At 41.7% G+C, this 16,460-nt stretch overlaps 6 protein-coding genes across 6 annotated transcripts; 3 read left to right on the top strand and 3 right to left on the bottom strand.

The window, feature by feature from the left end:
• Nucleotides 1–23: 23 nt before the first annotated feature.
• FPOAC1_007841 (uncharacterized protein) lies at nucleotides 24–443 on the bottom strand (the record flags this gene model as incomplete). The annotated part of the gene is made up of 1 exon (XM_044852291.1): nucleotides 24–443. One exon carries the CDS (start codon nucleotides 441–443, stop codon nucleotides 24–26), a length of 420 nt encoding a protein of 139 aa, XP_044704961.1.
• A 395-nt stretch (nucleotides 444–838) lies between these two features.
• FPOAC1_007840 (uncharacterized protein) lies at nucleotides 839–1,741 on the top strand (the record flags this gene model as incomplete). The annotated part of the gene is made up of 1 exon (XM_044852290.1): nucleotides 839–1,741. The coding sequence occupies one exon, from the start codon at nucleotides 839–841 to the stop codon at nucleotides 1,739–1,741; it is 903 nt and encodes a 300-aa protein (XP_044704960.1).
• Nucleotides 1,742–4,078: 2,337 nt separating this feature from the next.
• On the bottom strand, nucleotides 4,079–4,609 carry FPOAC1_007839 (uncharacterized protein; the record flags this gene model as incomplete). The annotated part of the gene is made up of 2 exons (XM_044852289.1): nucleotides 4,079–4,322; nucleotides 4,506–4,609. The coding sequence occupies 2 exons, from the start codon at nucleotides 4,607–4,609 to the stop codon at nucleotides 4,079–4,081; spliced, it is 348 nt and encodes a 115-aa protein (XP_044704959.1).
• Nucleotides 4,610–6,629: 2,020 nt separating this feature from the next.
• On the bottom strand, nucleotides 6,630–8,324 carry FPOAC1_007838 (uncharacterized protein; the record flags this gene model as incomplete). The annotated part of the gene is made up of 1 exon (XM_044852288.1): nucleotides 6,630–8,324. The coding sequence occupies one exon, from the start codon at nucleotides 8,322–8,324 to the stop codon at nucleotides 6,630–6,632; it is 1,695 nt and encodes a 564-aa protein (XP_044704958.1).
• A 2,047-nt stretch (nucleotides 8,325–10,371) lies between these two features.
• On the top strand, nucleotides 10,372–10,749 carry FPOAC1_007837 (uncharacterized protein; the record flags this gene model as incomplete). Its single annotated transcript, XM_044852287.1, has 1 exon — nucleotides 10,372–10,749. One exon carries the CDS (start codon nucleotides 10,372–10,374, stop codon nucleotides 10,747–10,749), a length of 378 nt encoding a protein of 125 aa, XP_044704957.1.
• A 4,372-nt stretch (nucleotides 10,750–15,121) lies between these two features.
• Nucleotides 15,122–15,768, top strand: FPOAC1_007836 (uncharacterized protein; the record flags this gene model as incomplete). Its single annotated transcript, XM_044852286.1, has 2 exons — nucleotides 15,122–15,480; nucleotides 15,525–15,768. The coding sequence occupies 2 exons, from the start codon at nucleotides 15,122–15,124 to the stop codon at nucleotides 15,766–15,768; spliced, it is 603 nt and encodes a 200-aa protein (XP_044704956.1).
• Nucleotides 15,769–16,460: the final 692 nt, after the last annotated feature.

Below are 16,460 nucleotides of genomic sequence, written 5' to 3'. Positions count from 1 at the left end.
TCATGGTTACAGTTACCACGTGTCTAGACCATTACGCTTAGAGCTGCTACTCGATCGGCTAGCCTTTTGTTCTCCGCCTCTAGCTGCTTGTTCTTCGCCTGCAGCAGCTTGGTAACCTCCAGCGGCTTGTTCGCCTCCTTCAGCTGATTGCTGACCTCGATCAGTTGCTTGTTGACCTCGATCAGTTGCTTGGTGGTCTCCTTCAGCTGTTTGTGCGTCTCAGCCTGTTGCTTGAGCATCTCATCCTTCTGCTTGAGCGTCTCAGCCAGCTCTCTCTTCTGCTCGGTCAAGGCGTTCATGGTGTGGGCCAGGTTCTGGTCCTGTTCGGTGTCTCCCTGAATTTTCTCGGCTTGTTCCTGGGCTTGTTCGGCTTGTTCTTCAATTAGTCGGCCACTGTCTCGCAGGGCTTGCTGCTGGGCACCGGAAGGGGGTGTAGATGACATGGTGCGTGGTCGTATGCGCTTGGGTTGATGAGGGTGAAGGCGGAAAAGCTAATCGCGTGAATATGAACGGGACGGGTTGATGTAAGGAGAAGAGTTAAGTCACTACGCCGGACGAGCACGTCGTTGCTAAATTATTGCTGTAGCAGCGAGCTCTACCTACTGCAGTGCTAAAAACCTGTTAGGCAATTTTGATAGCGCTATTGAATGAGATACAAGTGGGTCCAGCTACCACTCACCGAAGCATTCACATCTCCCAAACTCACCTGAAGAAAATAAAGTCTCAACAACAACAACGCCACTATCAGCGACAGCGACAACATTAAAAAAAGGTTTCATTCTGTTTTCCGATTATGTGAAGCTATTCTAATAATTTCTAGTACTAGCAGCTGTCTAAAATGGCACTTGATAGAGAAGAAGAGTATCGTCGCGGCCGTGAGCTAAACCGCCGACAGAGATATGACGACGACGACGACGAGATGGTCGATGAGGCACGAGCGAGTATACTTGCTGTAGCTAGACGCGAGGCTGAGAGAGCTAGAGCCAGAGCGTTTGATAGTCAGCGCAAGGCTTCCCAAGGTAGACGTGGTGGACGTGGTGCCTCTCGCTCCGGCGTAACCTCACGTAATATCAACAACATCAGTGGCCGCGCTAGTCTCGATCTTCCTGCAAATATCAGCTACCGAGACGCCGCAACTAGCATGACGCAGGGACATATCCCTCAGGATCCCGGGAGGATAGGACGTGAAGCTATTATAAACGCTGCTACCTCACCTTCTCGGTCCGAGTTTATGAATACGGAAACGGAATCTGAGCTCATTGAAATGGCGCATCATAGGAAGTGTAGCAACTGCAAGCGCCTCTCGCACTCTTTGAAGGATTGCCTTCTTGCCATTGACGGTTTTATCCCTGGTTGCGTCTTTTGCAACTCGCAGGACCATGCCGTTGACACATGTCAACCTTTCCGGGCCATGTCGCTGGAGGAGAAGGTTCGACTTCTTGTTCATGAGCGGTCTAAACGACCGGCTTTGAAAACTTCGCTGGCTTGGTGGAAGTATTTGCGCGATTATGCAGAGGCAGGAGGCACTGAAATGCCCACGGAGTTCCCCTGGTCCTCCGATTTTGCGATGGAAAAAGCCATAGAAGACGATGGTATGTTCATCTTGGGTCGTCAAGTTCGATGGGATGAGACGCGAAACATGAATTATCTGCCTACAGATCCTAAGCATGCTTCTGTGAAAGATGTGGTTCATTTGTACATTGGCACTTACTTCTGGCCAACCGAGCTCTCAGACAATTGACGGGCGTAGGCTAGTAAGTTCCCTGCCAAGCACAAGTCTTGAATCGAAGGGTGGGAAGCTTTGCATTAATGCGGATATGCAGACAGGCAAAGATGCCAGTCAGGTCTCGCGGTCTGTCACAGGCCGTTCAATCGTTAAGGTTTTGTGCCATGTGAAGGTTTTCGGCGACTTGTAAGCTTCATCCTGCTCCATTCATCTTCAAATCTAATTGTCTCAGGAACCCCGATTGTCAATTCATCGTTGTCCGCCCCCAAGTTGTACGGTTAACGATTGTGAGCCTTACATGTCGCCAAAGAAACTGGAGACAATACGAGACTTTAGGAAGGAGTCAATAGGAATTCCGGAACGTTGAAAGGAAAGGAATCAGGCAGTATCGTCATCGTCATCAATAAACATTAGGGTCTCGGCTCATTGAAATGATCATATTTGATGTATTGCGCCCGTAAAACACCCTCTACTGTGATGTTGAAACACTCTTTTTGAACTTGTTTAGCGTCGAGTTACATTCTCCAACAGAGAGTCGTCAGTTTGACTTCAGCCGCAGACTCCACAACACTCCACAAGCTTACCATCCGTCATACCTGACTCCGCAAATACGACACTCCCACCACCACGGACCAATAACCAGACGAGCGATGTCTAGATCTGGTAATTGTGTTGGATCCCGTCAACTTGTGGATCGCTGCCACTAACGACATCAAGACGAGTGAAAACACATATCTATAAATAGTCAATAACACATTAAGCAGACATTCAATTGTAAAATGCAGGTAGGTAAAGATAATTTGAACCCAAAATACGTAAATTTATTGACATGAACCGCCGGGCAGATTTCCTAACGTGTCTAGAGAAAATACATGGAAATGTTACTGACATTTCTGGGACAACGAGTCAATGCCAACAGGCCTTGCTCAGCCTTCCGAAAGGATTTCGCTGCAACGATACCCTGGCTCAGATAAGAGAGCTGATGGAAAAACTTCAAAAGAACATGGAGAAGAAGCAGAAGATTTGGCAGCTTATGGCTGAGATTCAGACGCTGTTGAAGGAGATAATGAAATAAGAATAATCATTCGTCACTGGTTCAAAGTAATTCGATTGAGGATCAAGTTGTAGTTGTATTGACAACATTCGCCCCAGCTACCTGTATTGATTACGCCTTTCTCAAGTCAACTTCGAGATCTCGACGCTCTAAAGTGGTTCGTTTTACTACAATACAATCGAACCCATGATCCTTGCATTCTCTTCTGCCTTGAAGACCACCGTGTTCAAAGCCCTTATCAAGAACCTGCTTAAGGCAAAGCCATCCAGTATATAAACCTTTCAATAACTCCAGGAGTCTTTCCTTTACTTTGCGATGTGCCAGTAGTGGGCCAAGTTTTGCCGCCAGCTCCTTGATGTCGAGCGATTGATGGATTGTTATTGTGACTGGGATGTCCAGTATATCTTTTATTTAGTGATTTTTAAGGCATAAGTCCTAAAGTATATATTAAAAATTAATTTATAAAAAATATAGTTTTTAAACCTAGATATTAATAAAGATTTAATTTAAAGATATATATTATAATTTATAAAATTAAAATTATAATAATTATTATAAAAGCTTTTATTTTTTTAAAAAATTAATTATTAAATATTTTTTTATTAATATTAATAAAATTATTATATAAAATAATAAATTTTAAAGTTTTTATTAATTTTAATTATATATTAAATTAAAGAATTATTTATAAAAACTTAATTTTTATAATTAATTTTATTTTTAAAAAAAAATTAATTAAAAAAATTTAAAATTTTTTATTATTTTTAAAATAATTTTTTTATTAATATTTAAAATTAAAATATTATTAATATAAATAATAATTAAATTATTATTTTTATTATTTTTAATTATAATATTTTTAATTATATAATTAATTATTAAATTAATAAATTAAAATTTAAATTTTTATTATATAAAAAGAAAAAAAACTTTAAAAGTTTTTTATAAAATAAAATATAATAATAATATTAATATATTAAAAAATAAAATATTTTAAATAAAATTATTTTTTAATTTTTAAAATAATTTTTAATAAAAAAAATAAATTATTAATAATTTATAAAATATTTAATAAAAATAATATTATTAAAAAGTTTATTAAATTAAAATTTATTATATTAAAAATCCTATAAAATTAAAAAAAAAATTCTAAGGAAAAAAAGAAAAAGCTTATAATTAATACTATAGCTTTTAATATAATAAAATTTAATATAATAGTCTAGTATATCCTTTGCTAACTGGGCGGACATAGCCGCCAGTTCTCCCATAAGCCCCTGCGGGAGGGTGACAGTGTTCTCCTAGATATGACCTCGACCGGCCTGGGTGGTAATGTTTGTTGTCAACTCGGTCTCGGGCTTCATCGCATGTTCCGCCCGCTTTTGTTCGGGTTCCAACTTCATAATATGGTCCAATAGGATCTTGGAGTGGGTTGCATTTTGTCGTGATTCATGCTCGAGACTGGCTTCTAGTCGAGCCACTTTCTCTTTCAGTTCTTCCACTGAGTGTTGCGCTTCCTCAAGTTCGGCGCGGGGAACAACTGAACTGTTATAATGACAGTCTTTCAGGGCTTTGTCCAAAATGGATTGCTTGGCTTGAATCGCTTCCTTCTCCAATTGTAGTTGAGCGCGCTCCTGTCGGCACTTTGTCACTTCCGTCTCTGCCTGGTGCTTCTCGTGTTCTGCGGCATCTCTTGCGTTCTTCAAGGCGTGGAACCCTTGGACAAACTAGTTGTAGATTGCGTCCATAGACTGTTGGTCAATTTTGGACTCGTCGAGGAGTCTTCTGATCATAGCCAGGTTGATTTTTTTCGGATGCGCGATATCGTCCATGTTTGTGGTTTGATTGCCGTTGTTGAATGATGCTAGTAGAGATTTGGCAGGCAAAAAAACGAAAAAGCCTGGCCAACACTTAATTAATCATATTGCATAATGCCGCAGAACAGTGAATCAGAGGCAGTAGAATAAACATAAGAGGGGTGCCAATCGTTAGATATTAGGTTCTTCTACGCATTTGTTAATAACCCCCATCAAACAACGGAAATCTGCCCAAATGGTTAGCAAAAACAGGAACCAACTGGAATTCTCTACTATAGGTCACTATGTGCGTAGCTTTTGAAGGACTTATGTATAAGACGAAAGGCAACTCCCTCCAGAAGAGAGGACGCCTTACTAGGTGTCTCTGTGCATGTCTACGAGGTCTTGAAATATCCATTCAAGTGCAATTGCAACCCTTCGTTTTGAAGTTAAAACTTTCGGTGAAAGTATTTATCTATCAACTATACTAAACACTTTTAACAGGGAGTTTCTCCATCGTCTAACAGTGTGGTGGTCAGTCTCGCTTGAATGAAACCTCTGCCTAGAACATGTTTCTGAACTTGTTATACTACTTCAGTCTTTACCTATTTTCCTTATATTGCATTAATTATTTAATCATTAATGACAGCAGAAAAAGCAAGCCAAACTATATCATTTGTTAAGCCAGACAGTGATATGAACTCCAAGTTGCAGTACCTGGTGAATGTGGGTCTAGGCAACGCCCACTGTAATCAATACCTTGCACATCTCTCGAACATTTTCAGAAAAACAAAACCTCAACAACAACATCGCAATCTTCAGCGACTACAACGGTTTTTCTCTTCCTTTTCAAGAGATTTTCCAATTTATTTGAAAATACCTTCTATAATCAGCTGTCTACTATGGCACCTCAACGCGATAGAGAAGAAGAACTCCGCCGGAGTAGACCCCGCCGTCAGATAAATGACGAGGATGAGGATATGACGGTATACGCGGAAAGTGGGTATATGACACTACTACTTCTGCACTTGCCTTGTTTGCCTCCAAGCACATTCTGAAATTTGATCAGGGGTGTTTTCTACTCTTTCGCATCTAAATACTACAGCATACAAAGAACAAGTAACACACACAATAATTGTATTTTAACCTGGCCGACCTAAATCCAACTGGGCAGACTTATATATTTATAAGTAGAAAGAAATTATTTAATAAGAAATTCTTTATATTACTTTGCCTTTTTTATATTATATTAAGTTCTTTATTATTTCTTTTATTTAATACTTTCTAAAGTATAAGTTTTAAAATATATATTTAAAATTAATTTATAAAAAAAATATAATTTTTAAATTTAAATATTAATATAAATCTAATTTAAAGGTATATATTATAATTTATAAAATTAAAATTATAATAATTATTATAAAAATTTTTATTTATAAATAATAATTAAATTATTATCTTTATTATTTTTAATTATAATATTTTTAATTATATAATTAATTATTAAATTAATAAATTTAAATTTAAATTTTTATTATATAAAAAAAAAACTTTAAAAGTTTTTTATAAAATAAAATATAATAATAATATTAATATATTAAAAAGTAAAATACTTTAAATAAAATTACTTTTTAATTTTTAAAATAATTTTTAATAAAAAAATAAATTATTAATAATTTATAAAGTATTTAATAAAAATAATATTATTAAAAAGTTTATTAAATTAGAATTTATTATATTAAGAATTTTATAAAATTAAAAGACTAAAGAAAATTTTTTTTTAAAAAAAAAAGCTTATAATTAATATTATAGCTTTTAATATAATAAAATTTAATACAATGGCTTTATTATTTTATCAGGGCCTTAAAGAGAATTCGACCTTTGGGTTGAAACTTTCCATAACCACCCACGAAGACGTCCCCCGACAGTAGAACGTACATCACCCTCGATTGGCTCGTCGTCGTCAGAATCCAAGTTATCTATCCATTCATGCTCACGGATCGCCCTTTCGGCAACAGGGAACCCATCTTCTCCACGAAGCCAGGTGAAGATATTTCTAGTCACCATTTCTGCTTTTTGTTGGGTGATTTTCGAGGCGTAAGTCCCGAAGTATACATATAAAAGTCACCATTTCTGAATTGTCATCCTCTGAATCAAAGTCTTCGTAATTAACATCAATTTCTGCGTCAGTACTCAACTGTTTCCCGTTCTTGGGTCTCGTTGCGACGACTGGCACGTCCGGACCTTGTTTGATTTCTGTACCGTCGTTGCAGCGCCAGGTCAAATCCACATATCGGAGGACATGATCTCTTCCACACGATAAATGCTCCCGAACATCAAGATTAGTGTCAAGAACGGCGGTGGAACCAAATGGTGCAAAAGAAAACAATGGCGGTGTGGTGTAATTCATGTCATGGCAGAGGAACAAGAGACGGCACTCATCGGCGCGCGCGATTGATGTTGTTCGTGTTGGCGGGCATTGTACTGTTTCTTGAATAAAGGACATCAGTGTTCCTGTCCAAGCAGCCGCTCCAAGATCAATCTTCCACCAAGCGCTGCGGCCCTCACGAAGTACTCTGTCATGACATCCTGTTATGAAAGCACCGACCCACAAGACGCCTAACTCCGGATCGCGTTTTATCATGGTCCGCAGCAGCATGTTGGGGTCTTCGATGGTCTCCAGAAATGCAAACGAGCCGCGTAACCACATGCCGCATATGTTGCTTTCCACACCTGATTCAAATAAAACACTGGTAAGGAGAGCCTTGACTGCTTTTGCATTACAACTGAGGGTGAGGAGCTTGTCCAGTTGGAGAGGGTCGAGAACTTCGAAATGAGAGGCTCTTGGGCGCTTGTTCTTTCCTCTGTGGCGATCTCGGGCTATCTCTGGAATTGGTATCCCAATACCTCTGCCGTCATACTTGACAGACGGAATCAGTAAGGCTGCTGAGAGGGCTGCTAGGCTGAGGTCGCCGTCGATTCCATGGTAGGTGCAGTAGTCGATTAAATAACGGTATGCTGTAGACGGCGAAGTCGGATCGGTGTCCGATAGCCATTGATGTGTTTCGATGTTTGACAAGACAAGTAAAGGACGCTCCGATGAAAGTGTCGTAGACCATGGTGAATAGAGAAATCGGCCTTTTTTGTTGCGAATTGTTGCATCCCAGCTACCATTAGCTGACAAAATTGCTTTCCACCAGCTGGCAGCATCTCCACTCACCGTACCAACGTTTATCGCAACGAAAGCTTTGTCTTCCGTTTTCAAAGTCGATTCGTCAAGTTCCCCGTTGAAACGCATTCGGGCGCCTGGAACCAACTCAGCCCATCTCGCAGACAGGATATATGCCCAAGCCTGAAGAAGGATGGGAATATGATGACTGTCTTCGCCGAAAATGTCGGGCAGAGTAGCCTTTGCTTGACGTGAGTCTGATGTCAGAACCACCCTGGTTGGCTTGTCCCATGCAACCTTAAAAAGAGACTCCTCTTGGAATGGTTGTAAATGACATAAATCATCACCTGGAAGCCAGGAAACAATCCCTCTGACTAAAGCCGCGTTGTCAAAAATGCTGTCGATAGCGACGTTGTGTGGAAACCAAGGCAAATTGGGGAAGGCGGTTCGTAAGCGCTGTAGACAATCTCTTGGCAAGTACGTTTCTTGAGTCGCGCTTTCGAATATCCTGCGCCATGTTTGGTAACCACGTGCGTACATGGCTCGAGCTGCGTGCTCACTGGGGCGAACTGCGTCTTGCATGAGTGAAATGAGCCAACGTCGCCGAGATTGGGAAATGGTGCTGAGGAACTGGGCGTGTCTTTGCTGAGGTTTTGAGTGTTGGAAGTTGAAGGTGAGACACGGAACCAGTGAGACTTGCCTGGCATAATTGATTGGGTCTTTGGCGGGGCTTCTTCACTGGTGAACTTCGTTCATGCAGGGGGCCAGGGGCAGAATGCGAGTGGTCAACGCCGTTCTAACCAACGCTCCAACACGATAAAAAGCAGATATGGTTTACTGCAGAAGTATCCCTAGATTATATATTAAACTACTAATTCAACTCTCTTTTCTCACTATACTCTGTATCCGAATCGGAAGGAATATCGTCAATGTCATCAACAAAGCGTACTGACTTCTTCTTCACCTTTCGATCTTCCGTACACTGGGAGCAAACATTAACCTCGGGGTTTTCTCGTGATTTTACTCCATCTCTGCAATCTCCAACTTCGTCGTTGAGCACCGCCTCTTTACACCGTTTTAATACAGGAACTTTGTTCCAAGTCCTGCCGCAGGTGCATTCGCTGTATGATACAGTTCTGGTACACATTGTCGTGTGATGGTCCTCGAAATTGTTGAGTAAAATTAGTTGCTATACCTAGGTACGTTGGGGAACTTCGAAAATCAATGAGATCGTCGTTCTGTAGCTTGACTCGAGCTATTTATACACGAAATCTTGAGCACTATGATTCAGCATGTCCTGATGCAATATCTCTGCAGTGCGTGGATCACAGTTGAACTTATCAATATGCATCATTTATCGCTATATTACAAGACTACTTACATAAGATACTTCTTTGTTTTAGTGATTAATGAATCCCTGGAGAATCCCATGATAGTTAACTGTAATATAGAGGGTGATATTTATGTGCGCTTCTTGGTAATTTTCCATCTGACTGCAATTTATAGTTGTTTTTTGAATCTTGTAAAACTTACTTGATTTGCCCAGTATTGATTTTTATTCTCGTTTAGACAAATGTCTAAATATCGATTTTGCCTATAATTTCCTTTCAAGTGTTACACTAGATTATGATACATAATTCCTAGCACATGTTATTCTTTATAGGAGTTGTCTAAACAGTTTCACTGAGTCGATGCTTCTGATCATGGTCAAGGGAGTGGCTACAAGGACTTATAAGACACGCCATTAACCTAGACTGAGGCTGGTCATTTCTTAGTCATATTCACATAAAAGTTTAATCATTTCTGCATTACTTATAGAAGTCTTTTTATTTAAGTTATTCTATCTATAGATATTCATCCTGCTTATAGATTCTTGAGCTATTTCGCCAGGCGTTTCACAAGGTACTAGATCCACAAGTCCTCGAAAGTCACATTGTGGCTAACTTAGTAGTATCGATAGCAGACATAGGTACCTCAGAACACGTCACTAGGACCGGGCCCGATGCTGCTCAGCTACTGGTATCTGGAGGAAGGTGTGGTTTCAGGTGGACTGCTTTGTTCGGCAGTATTGGCGAGCGCCTACCTCTGAGAATTTTAGCTATGACGGAGAGGAGTGAGAGACCTACTTTCGACAGGACGAGCAGTATGATTATAGAGATAGAATGGAAACCTGCTATTTAGGGTTTATGGAGGGTAAATATTCTCTTAAGTAGACTAACCGCATATATAATGGTTTAGATACTGCGAATATATCCAAGATAGTATGCCAGGCATGCCAGCGGAGTTGTTAGAATTGGCAAGACCGACTGATGGCGAAGGGTTGGAGGAGGTTACATGCTTCAGTGTTAGGTAAGAAGTGCCATCAGTTGTCGCGGTCTCAACTCCTGAACCGCAAGCCGATTCTCAACTATTCATTAACGCCCGCAAATTTTCTTCGACACCTCCATCTCTTATCGTGTTTTCTCATCAAACTTCTTCTTTTGATCGGTAAAAGCACTGCTCGCTTCATACACTTTGACAGCTGATTTCTCAGTCATTTTACTCAAAACAAATCCGTCAAGTAGGCCATTGCTCGCTTGCTTGTCACACGACTTCTGCCAAATACTAACATAGAACCACAGCTCAAACAATGTGCAAACACGTCACAATCGAGACAAAATGCCCCCTTTGCCAAAAACCTACCCGCCCGACCCGAAGCGTTTCTAAGTGGTGTGCCGATCGGTACGTCCGTCGCGGCGGGTGTCGTTCGGACACGTTCGGCGATACTCGCGAAGAGGTCGAGTGCGTCGAGTGTAAGGATAAACAAGAGGTGGTCGATGAGATCAACAGAAGACGCCAGTGGGAAATTTCCTATCCAGTTGCTGCGGAGCTACTTGAATCGCATGAACGACGTACCCTGAAGGATGCCGCTCAGCAAACCGACGAAAGATCGCCCACGATCGACGACGACGAGAAGTCGGATGAGGACCAGACGGAGAGCGTCAAGAAGAGGAAGAGGACAGATTAAGATGTGGGAACTTCAGATGGAGTTCGATATATAGTTTGATGTTTTTATTAACCACCCATGAAGACGCCCCCTGACAGTATAACGTACATCTCTATCCATGGGTTCGTCTTTATCAAAATTCAGATTATCAATACATTCGTGCTCGCACTTTCTAATATTGTTGACCATGTTTCATACCCTCGCGCATACATGATATACGCCGCTTGCTCACTGGGACAGACTGCGTCTTTCATAGATGGAATGACTGATGGATGCTAAAGGCTGGTTGCGTCGTCAAGGGTATTTGTACAAAGACGTGGGCTAGGTAAGGGGGTCGCAAATTACCGGGGATCTATCGATTGCATCTGCTGGGTCTCTTGGGCAAAGGCCAGTCAGCAACGTTGACGAAGCGCCGAACGGTCTCAGCCTTGGGTGTAGCAGGGGCCTCTAAAGACAAGATCATGTACAAGTGTCGAATCATGTCTGACGGCAGCGGCATCTGGCGGCTGTTCATGGCTTCAGCGTCTTAGAAACATTAACCGCCGGAAGACTGAAAGACGAAATTAGTAGGTCACTTTATGCTCCGTAGAAGTTTTTACCTACTCATACATAGAGTAGTAAAGATGCTAGGGTCCGGCGGCCTCGTGGGCGATCGAGAAAGCTCTGCATGAGGCAGCCCGATCGTTCACGAAACGGGAACCTCGTTCTCAGGAACCAGTGTCAGCAGAGTTTGGCGAAGTGTCCATGGTTGAAGTTGAAGGAAAGAAGGACTGGCTTGACAATGCATTGTGGTTGAAGTTCCGTTAGGCTAGAGCAGGCGCTGCCGCTTCCGATTAAAACCCAGACAGGACATGGTTCGGCTTGCCATTTATCCGGCCGGTTTCCGACCTGACCTCCTTTCGTAGTAACATTCATGAAAACAGTTAATTATTTCTGCGTCACTTATACAGTTTCTTTATCCAAGTTATTCTATCTATAGATATCTACTGCTTATGCATTCTCGAGCTACTTCGCCAGGCGTTTCTTCCGTTCTTCTTCTTCCCGAACCTTCTTACAATCATCACACTCTTCTTTATACTCTAGCTTAGTGTAGATATACCCCAACGTGCACTTCTTGTAGTCATAAAGACCTCCAGGGCATACCTCGATGTAGCCATCTTTCATTATGACCTTTTCGCACGTCTGGCACCGAGTTATATTGATTCTTTCAACACACATGGTTTCGAATGAGATGTTTCGTAGATATATGTTTGAATGATGTCAAGGTGAAGCGACAAGAGATTGACCAGGCTTTTATATACACCTGTCAGGTGATGTCCATAATGACAATCTACAATCTATCTGAAATGAATCATCTAAATTCACTTTCTGTCTGCCCATCAGATCACCGTAACGTCCAATCAGATTTGCCAGAAAGCCCTCTGATTGTTCAATTTGGTAGACAATGCGCTGGGCAAACGGCAGCTGCCTTGTTAGCCATCAAGCCATGAGTTAATGAATCTTTATTCTACAAATTCCAGTGTTGTTATGAAATGCAGATTTGATGAGCAGATTGGATGAAGTCCAACCATTTATGGTAAGGAACTTGACACTTGCCATTTTAAGAACAATGTCCCTCCCAATCGGCAACAAGATGGACGTTGTAGGGTTCATTAAACCAGTCCAGATCATCATTGCATTCTTCTTGACATTCCTCCTAGCGCCCGCTCCGCGACCCAGTTTCCAAATGCCAAGATTGATCAGAGACATGAAGTTCTTGCAACGTGCATAAATCTTATTGGGGAGGCCTCTTTTTGAATCTTTGGTAAGATCGCATTGAAAGACGATTGTTGATTAGCTAGTCGGGTTAAGCTGAACAGATCCCTGTTGCTTAGATGGATGCCTAGTTAACATGCAACAACCACAGCCTCATTCATCTGCAGTATAAATCTCTCACTAAGCAAGGCATTTTCAATCACAAAGCCTCTTCCATCTTCCCTTTCTGTCACGTGTCACAACTAAAACAAATACCTCATCACAAACAACATGTGCACTGAACAATACACGCACTTTTACTGCATCTACTGCGGATGCTGCATCAGAAAAGGCTATGAATGGGAGATTTGCGAGGAAGCTCAGAAAACTGAATCAAAGTCGATGGGTTCTTGTGGTTACACGGATGATGGCGAGGTTGCCAGTGTTTCTGAATATTGTCCGCAGTGTCCACCAGATGAAAGGAAGTGGAACAAGATCAACTTGTGTTAGTTTGGACTGCAATAACCCAAGTTGGAAGGCTGCGGAATGGAATGGAACTCTGTTGGTTTGAAAGGTCGGCCTCCATCACCAACAAGGCTCGGCATGTCTGTCACTGCACTTTCTGTGCGACTGTTTATCCTACAAGTCGGCTGTTCCTGAATCAGAGACGACAATATGGAATTTCCAGTCATCAGACACAGATTATGACGACCAAAGCCATCCAAAGTCTCTGAATATGTGTTGTTTGTTTTATTGAAATTCTCTCGTTTTCCTCCGATTATTTCATCTTTCTCTGCTATATTGATTTTCATCCTCATCCACGATACCGATATTGAAACTACCTAGGCATCCAATATGTGTCACGACATTACCATCCAATACATGTGCAGCGTCTGCGGTCGCCGTTACGATTTCGAAAAACACGGTCTGAGATGCAACAGAGCGAGAAAAACACGACATCGAAGATTTGCGTCTTGCGGCAAGGAGTATCCCGAGGTGATATGGAACCAGCAAGATATGTGTGAGGAATGTGAGCCTCCGGATGTTATTGAAATTGTCCTTCCAAAACGAAGATGAGATAATCAATCATAGGGAGGAATTCATCTCATCGTCATTTGTGGTGGTGGGATCAATAGCTGGACGGTATTGGCATCTGGGGCGTGTGACAATTAATTGTACATTTTTACAGAACGATTAAGACAGATATCTGAACTTCCGATCATAGTTGATACTCCGTATCATCCAATACCTTTTTATCTTATTTATCAAGTACTTCTACTGCTACTATATTTTTATTCAATAGAATGGGATTCATCTGTCAGAGGAGATACCGTCCCTCAGGGTACCAGAAACAACGGCCGCTGGAAGCACAAGGGACAAAATTATGAGGTCGCTTTATGCTCCTTAGAATATATTCTTTAATAAGATGTAGGCGGTCAATGTTTCTGCTACCCACTAGTATCTGATTATGCGCTGTTCAAGATCCGGTGACTTGGTTTCGTTGATTCCAGCACATCATCACCTAAGTCCACCTGCGATAAATGCTACTGAATCATACATTCCCATTCCAAGACTATTTAAAGACCAACTATGAGCCCCCAACTCTCAAATTACATTACCTCGAGAAGTATCAACCATGTGCTATCGTATCTTGATACAGTATATGTGCGCCGTTTGCGATCAACGTATGGGCTACGAAAGCCACGATTGCCCATGCAACAACTCTAAACAAACCCGTACCGGAAAGATGTTTTCTTGCAGGAGGTTTAACTCCCATACGATATGGAACAACAAGGAGATTTGTGATGCTTGCTTAATGCCTCCCCCCCCCCTCCTCCACCTCCCACGGATCCTTTGGGTATTCACTACCCATACACTTATCAGGGTAATTATCAGTGATGGCTTGAAGCTGAGGACTGTTTCACTGGGTAGTTTCAGTTTATATACTGAATAGAAAAGGGGTATTATGTTGCTGTCTGTCTAGTAAGAGGTGCTATCACTATCGTGACTGTTTTTTGTCTTTCGCCATAAAAGGCTCCAAATTAGCCACACAATTCTGACGCCATCAATTAATCTCAAATTCGAAAGAAACGAAAGAAAAAAAAAGACATGTGTTATGATATAATAATCCATTTCATGTGTGCCCAATGCGGCCACAGAATACGCTACGAAGCTCACGGTGCTCGCTGTGACAGGGCGAAAGCAACGCTGTCACGAAGGTTTGGCTCTTGTGGTCTTGAATACTTTGACACTATTTGGAACGATCAAGAATATTGTGACAGCTGTTTGAATGATCCACCAGGGATGGCTTCTGAAATACCTCAAAACCCTTTTGCACCTCGGTCTTCTTGGTCTTATAATATTTGATGAAAACGCAGCTGCAGGTAGATATCAGATATTTAATAAATGCAGTAACGCGTCATTATCTCCTTCTGCATCTGCTTGTTGGTGATGGCAGTGCCAGCAGATGGCTGTTTCCTCAATTGCCAGTGTCAAACGGCCACACCTGCAAAACGTAGCCAACTTCTTCCACCCAACACACACCCAACACACTGTACGTTCGGGTATAACTTAGCAGATACTTGTTTCTTCACACAACAAAAATATTCTCATCAACGATCATATACTAGCCAAGCAAGCATCTTCTTCATACGCAACCATGTGCGAACGAAAAACCAACAAATACGTCTGCAACCGTTGTTCCAACTTCATCTACATCAGCAAGCCCAGAGAAACCGTATGCCAGCGGAAGCTCTCGGATAAGGTTTGCGGTCGACTTGAACATATCGAAATCGTCAAATGCGAGCCTGCCCTCTGCACCCGATGTGCCGCATTCCCCAACTGCCATCTTTCGTTTACTGGCAAACCCGACATTTCTCCCACATCGGAACACAATGTTGTTCGAAACTTCAAGTCTTTTATGAACAAGAAGCCTAAAGACCTTTACATTCGTGAATCTACTATCCAAAAGACTAGGAAGACGTACTTGGCCGGTGCGATCGACCCAGCGCAGGAAGAGTGGGTTTCCCTATCAACACAAACAAAGGTGCTAATTTTTGTAGGCGTAACTTTCTTCTCAATCAAATGCTCTCTTGTCGACTTAAACGTCCTATCGAGTTGATGAAGATCAAAGGACCCGCGGAAGAGGCTACCAAGGAGGCCAACGAGGAAGCCAAGCAAGAACCACAAGACAAGTCCAAGACAGAGCCCAAGGGGGATCCCGACAAGAATACCAAGAACGAGCCCGAGCAAAAGGCCAAAGAGGAGGCCGAGAAGAAGGAATCCGAAGACGATGCCAACAAATAAGCCAATGAGAGGTCCAAGAAGGGATGAGTAGTGCATCTATTGTATTGAATGAGAATTTGGGCGACTACTCGGGCTGGACAATGGGGAGCTACTTGTTCGGTCTTGATGCATTACTGTGGGAATGGACATCGACATGTCACTCTACAGCATATTTCAACAAAGAACTTGAAGAGCGTGTCTACTTGTATCTTTTACTTCATTCTGTACAACATGTTAATTGTTCATTCAGCGATGCATTCATTCAAACAAGACTATCGAACAACCACAAAGGATCCTCAGCAGTCACCAGACATTTCATAGTCTTGTATAAAAATTCCAGTTTCGCAATCTTTACTTGATTCAAAACCAGCAACGAACGCAAAGCAACTCGACACATTATCCCACTTCAAAACACTTTTTTCTAGCAAAAACCACGACTTTCATCATGTGTACCACAGTAGACATCAACCTGACCTGCAGCCGCTGCGGTCGAATCGTCTGTCAAGCAATGCGGAACACTCCATGCCGTGAGTTCAAGGCTGGAAGATCCTGTCTGAAGCATACGCAGCAGACCAAAACAAAGGCGGTAGATTGTATCGAGGTTCCACGCTGGACCTTTTCCCTTTGCGCAATAGCGCAGGAAAGAGAACTGAGTTCCGGGCGTGCTCGAGTATTGTCTCTCTTAAAGATGTCTGAAGAGGAAAGATTGAAGG

Source organism: Fusarium poae, chromosome 3 (genome assembly GCF_019609905.1).
Source record: "Fusarium poae strain DAOMC 252244 chromosome 3, whole genome shotgun sequence".
NCBI lineage: Eukaryota > Fungi > Ascomycota > Sordariomycetes > Hypocreales > Nectriaceae > Fusarium > Fusarium poae.
Note: the sequence above shows the minus strand (reverse complement) of the source record. Positions and strands in the feature narration are given on the sequence as shown.